Source organism: Fukomys damarensis, unplaced genomic scaffold, assembly GCF_012274545.1.
Source record: "Fukomys damarensis isolate Sample0158 unplaced genomic scaffold, DMR_v1.0_HiC HiC_scaffold_13, whole genome shotgun sequence".
NCBI classification, from domain to species: Eukaryota; Metazoa; Chordata; class Mammalia; order Rodentia; family Bathyergidae; genus Fukomys; species Fukomys damarensis.
In genome coordinates this window covers 34,850,581-34,855,553 of record NW_022900925.1, presented here as the reverse complement: position 1 = coordinate 34,855,553, position 4,973 = coordinate 34,850,581, and the positions used below count along the sequence as shown (strand labels likewise).

General features: G+C 57.2%; 1 protein-coding gene across 1 annotated transcript in view; it reads right to left on the bottom strand.

Annotated features, from left to right (window-relative positions):
- Nucleotides 1-4,647, bottom strand: part of Skap1 (src kinase associated phosphoprotein 1) — a 231,336-nt gene extending 226,689 nt beyond the window's left edge. The window contains exons 1-3 of the mRNA XM_010620111.2: nucleotides 4,286-4,647; nucleotides 3,982-4,075; nucleotides 3,413-3,518 (exon numbers count right to left, since the gene is read on the bottom strand). Of these exons, the coding sequence (XP_010618413.1) occupies nucleotides 3,413-3,518; nucleotides 3,982-4,075; nucleotides 4,286-4,394 (309 nt within the window). The 5' untranslated portion in view covers nucleotides 4,395-4,647. The remainder of the gene's footprint in view (nucleotides 1-3,412; nucleotides 3,519-3,981; nucleotides 4,076-4,285) is intronic.
- Nucleotides 4,648-4,973: the final 326 nt, after the last annotated feature.

The window sequence follows — 4,973 nt, the reverse complement described above, 5'->3', positions numbered from 1 at the left end:
CTGGCTGGGTGGCTCCGCGGGTCTGGAGGGCGGAGGGCAGCGGGCGGCTGCTGGTCGGTCCCTGGGCGCCAGGTCAGGACACGCGGTGGAGCTGACGTCCGGCAGGTATTATTGACTCTTTTATTGACAGTGCGGGGCCTCATGAGGACAAGAGCCACACACTTCATTAAGGGACCTGCAGGGAGGGATGGCGCAGCCAGTTGGTGCCAGGAACAGGGCTCCTGTGTGCTTTGGGAAACTAAGCTTCGGGCCACTCTCCCTGCTCGGTGGCAGGGTGCCGCCAAAGGGGAGGAGCCAGAGATGAGACGCCAGCTGGGCTGCATCGCTTCCGTGGCTTTAAAATCCACAGTTTTAGCCCAGTCACACCTGTCATCCCAGCACCGGGGAAGCTGAGGCGGGAGGATCCCTGTGAGTTCCAGGCCAGCCTGGGCTACATAGTGGCCCCCGACCATGACTTTGTGGTATTTGAATCCAGGTGTTGGTCCCAAGCTCTGGCAGAACTGAACCTGCCTCAGAGACGGGTGGGCAGCGGCGGGAAGCCGTCACTGTGGCCCTCCATCTACACAGTAACCTTCTTCCTTCGTCCCTATGGCACCTTGACTATCCCCGCCTCCCTCCCCGCTTTTCTGTGTCTTCTTCCCGTCCCTGACACCACATTAGACAGCCCCCTTGTGCCCCGCTGAGCCCCACCGAGGCCCTGAAGGCCAAAGAGGTTGCCGACTCTGACGTTTTCTGTCGTTGATTGGTGCTCTGGGGATCCGGAAGGCTTGGGACGCGTCAGCCGCTGCCAGCTGAGCTGAGCCGGGTCCCTGTACCTCATCTACACGTGGGGCAGATGGGGCCCGGGCCAGTTCTGCAGGCCGGGCATTGCCGGGCTCCAGGACTTCGGAAAATGGAATGAAGAGGTCACGTTTGGGGTGTCAGGGGCAGAGCGAGGAGACTGGATGCAAAGAACAGAGGAAGGGCGATTTTCTAGGTTGGGTTTCTTTGCTTTTCATTCTCCATCTGTTATTCCAAAATGAGTGATAAAAAAACTAAAGAAAGAATTGAAGCTCCCTCGACCCTTTCCTTGCTTTCTACCCTGTCTTCTCCCTCATTTTAGGATTCAGGGTCTGGGCAAGAGAATTTGAGGTGCAAGAAGGGGTGGTTATTTATTTAGGAGGGGTCAGGTGTAAAGAGCAAGGGCTGCTTATTTCGAGAAAGCAGGTGAAGACACTTTTGTCCTGGTGGACTCCAGGAGGATGACCCTTCGGTTCTGCACAGCTGTGTCCGAGCCCGGTTCACTTTTCTCCTTCTTAGCGTCTCACTGAGAGCGTTCTGGGCCTCACGGGCAGCTTCCTCTCCAGTCAGCCACACTCTTCCTCCCGTACGGGCCAGCAACCAGTCCAGGGCTCTTGCTCCTACAGTTTGCTTCTCTTTCTCTTTGAAAGCAAGAATCGTCCCTTGTCGGCCCATCCCGCCCCCAGGACTCCCCGTCCGGCCCTCTGTCCTCACCGGTCTCAGTCTTTGTCCTGCTGAGAACGTGTTTGGTCTCCTCTGTCCTCGCAAACCAAAGGAAAAAACATTCTCTCTACCCCACAACCGTCTCCAACTCCTGCTTTCTTCTCCTCCCACGCTGCCCTCGCCAGCTTCCTCCATCCACCCCCACCTTCCAGGGACGCCATCTTGCCACCTCCTCTCCACCTGGACCAGCCTCTGCTCTGTGGCTCTGAATGGCCCTGGCCACCTGCTACTACTGTAAGTGCCCAGCTCTGCCCTATCCTGGTTTTGTTCTCCCCTTACCGCCTTCTTGTGAGACAAGATCTCTCTATGTCATCCAGCCTGGCCTTAACCTCACTGTGTGGCCTCGAACTCCAGGAGATCCTCCTGCCTCAGCATCCTGAGTGCTGGGATCACAGGTGTGGGACACCACTCCCAACTTCCCCCTCCTTCCTATTATTTCTCTGCCTGCTTTTTGGCTCTATTCCTTCATCTCTAGTCCCAGGCATTCACAGGAGTTTTCCACGTGACTTTCTCCCCTCCCTCTGCCTTCATTTCTCTCCTTGTTCCTGAGGCCCAGGGGTTTGCTCCCCCCAGAAACACTTTCCACTGATTTCCCTTTCGTACTTCGGCCCCATGCTCCAGCCTGGGCAGCTGAGCGTTTTCCACCAGTTTGCTGTCATCACTTCCCCTTCATTCATTTTAATGGCAACAGAGCTCGGTGGGCGGGGCCTGGGCTATGCAGCCGGAAGCCCTGAGTCCCAGTCCCGGTGCTGCCACCACCCAGTGCAAGAGCAGGCAGAGCCCTGGATAGTCAGTGTCTTCCTGTGCATCCCCCTGCCTTGCAGGCGCCTCTCGAGGCTGACATCAAGGGACGCGTGTGTACAGTGCACGGTGGAGCTGCTCCACAAGTCGTGAGTCATGTTCTCCCAGACATCCAAACCCAAAATGGGGGCCTCAACCAGGCATAGCGTGCACACCTGTCATCCCAGGGCTCGGGAGGCTGAGGCAGGAGGGTCACTGCCAGTTCAAGGCCAGCCTGGATGAAACAGTGAGACCCTATCTCAAAAAAAACACCAACCAACCAAACAGTAGGTCTCAGGTAAGACCCTGTCTCGTCCATGTCCCAAGCACGAGCCTGACCCCATCAAGGAAGAAGCTGACTGGCAGAGCAGGTCCTCAAGTCAGAAAGCCTTGTGCTCAAGTCTGCCACCTCCCACGGTGACCTTGGACAAGTTCCTTCTTGTCTTTGGGCCTCAACTTCTTCATCTGTACGGTGGCTATAGTAACCCTATCTTCAGGGTCACTGTGAGAATCCAAGAGCTGACACACATCATAGATAACGGCCTACAGGGTGGCAGGTGCTTCGCCTTTGGCAGCCGTTGGTGAGGGTGTCAGTGTTGTTATTATCATCATCATTTGAGACAGGGTCTCGCCATGTAGTTCAGGCTGGCCTTGAACTCACTTTGTAGCCCAGGGCTGGCCTCAAACTCACAGTGATCCTCCTGCCTCAGCCTCCTGGCACTGGATTGCAGGTGTACACCACCACACCCGCTGCTGTTATTATCTCCGCATTCCCTGCATCAGTGAGCACCTAGTAGGTGCTCAATAAAATATCCACACATCATCCATAATCTCTCATCTGATCCTCCTCACTAAAGATGTATTTGCGGAGTAAACTGCCCAGGATGTGGACGTCATTGATTTGCAGAGATGAGGGTGTTGTTCTCTAGGAAGCTCGTTGGCCTTTAAAGAGACAGATGCGAAGGGCGTTCTGGGTTTCCTTGGCCTCAAATCCCAACAGACCACAGTTTTCAGATCGTCCTCACCCGCTTCTGAAGGCGTCCCTGCCCTATCTATTCTAGGACGCATGAGGTACCCTCCAGGCTACACAGGGAAAACCCCGGTCCAGAAAGTGTGGGGATTCACTCACTGTGGCAGAGGCCGAGTTTTCTCTGCAGACGCAGACCCGGGGAAGAGCTGGCTGTGTACCCCTGGGATCAGATGCCTCTTTTAGGGGCCCTCCGCAGGGTTCGGCTCTGCAAAAAAAGAGAAAGCAGAAAAACGGAATTAAACGAGGTGAACAAAAGAAGAAACTGAGAGGTACAGAGAAAAACACAGGGGAAGAGGAAAAGGCCCCCACAGTGTGGAGGACAGGAAATGAAATCAAACGCACCCCTTGGTTTCCTGAGTTGTGATTTCGGGCCGCGCAAGTTCCACGGCGGAGGATGGGAGCCGCTCCGGGGAGCGTGGATTCCTTAGGAAAAGCACCTTTGTGGGGTTCAGACTGCTCTGCTCTGCTGCTGCTCTGCTCTTTAGCAGGCGCGTTACCCACACAATGACACGTCTTAGCGATGTGTGGGACTACGGTGCAGGATTCCCTTTCTGGGCGCTCGATACTCCAGCGCGTGCCTGTTGCCGCCCATGGCTCAGGCCAGCCACTCGGTGACGAGTTGCAAGGTTCTGCATATTGCAGAGCATGCGTGTTCATTTGATGCTCACCGTGTTTCAAATGGAGCTCTAAGCAGCCCCTGCTCCCAGCCTATTAAGGCGCCTGTGTCATCTCCGCGCCGCTCAGTGGTGTGGAAATAATTGCCTCGAGACCAAAGGAGAAATCGGTGGTCAGGGGCCGCGTCAGCGCTTGCGTTCTGGTCTTGCTCGGCCGCATCCGGAGCTGTGCGCCCCGCCCGACACCCGGGGCTCCCGACCAGTCCCCCACCCCCACCCCGCACGTAGCCTTTCCCAGGACAGCGGGTGGGGTCTGTGGCTGAAGCAGGGTGCGTGGGGCCATCAGCACGGCTCTCACCGCTCCCAGATGCGCAAAATCGAAGCCACCGAGGGTAGCGGGGCGCAGGCAGAGGGGGCTCCCTGTCTCCGGGGCTGCTGTGACGCGGGCTCCAGATGGGAGAAGGCATTCGAGGGGGGGAAAGGGCTCTGCTCTCGACACAGGGACCAGAGGAGATGCTCGCGTCCCGGCAGAGCTGGGGACCTTCCGCTGGCCTCTCCGAAGCCTTCCTCCCTCGCCTCGGCCCCTCTCCCTCTGTCTCTGGGATGAAACCCCAGGAGGTGGGCTGGTGGAGGAGAGCAAGCGGCCAGACTTCGCCTTTAAATATCAACCACACACACAGACAACGTCCTGGCAGCCTGAGAGGTTTCCATGGTGACAGAACGCAGGCCGTGACCCCTGTAAATGTAATCAGAGCACTGGGATCGGTGTGTGAGACAGGTTTAATTTCTCCTCGGGTGGCAGCTCTGGGGTCCTGGCCACGCACCGGCTTCCCACACTGACAACCTGTTATCTCGGCCCGGGCAGCTCGGTGCATGCCAGTGCCCCGTGCCCCAGAACTGCCTTCTCACCAGCGTGAGCAGAGGCATAAGGGTGTCAAAGAGGTCGCCAGGAACTGGAACAGCAGTCCCAGCGACAAATACGGCCCCGGCCCCGCTATGGAGCACCCTCGGGAGGTGGAATCATCCCTTCCGTACAAAGCTATTGC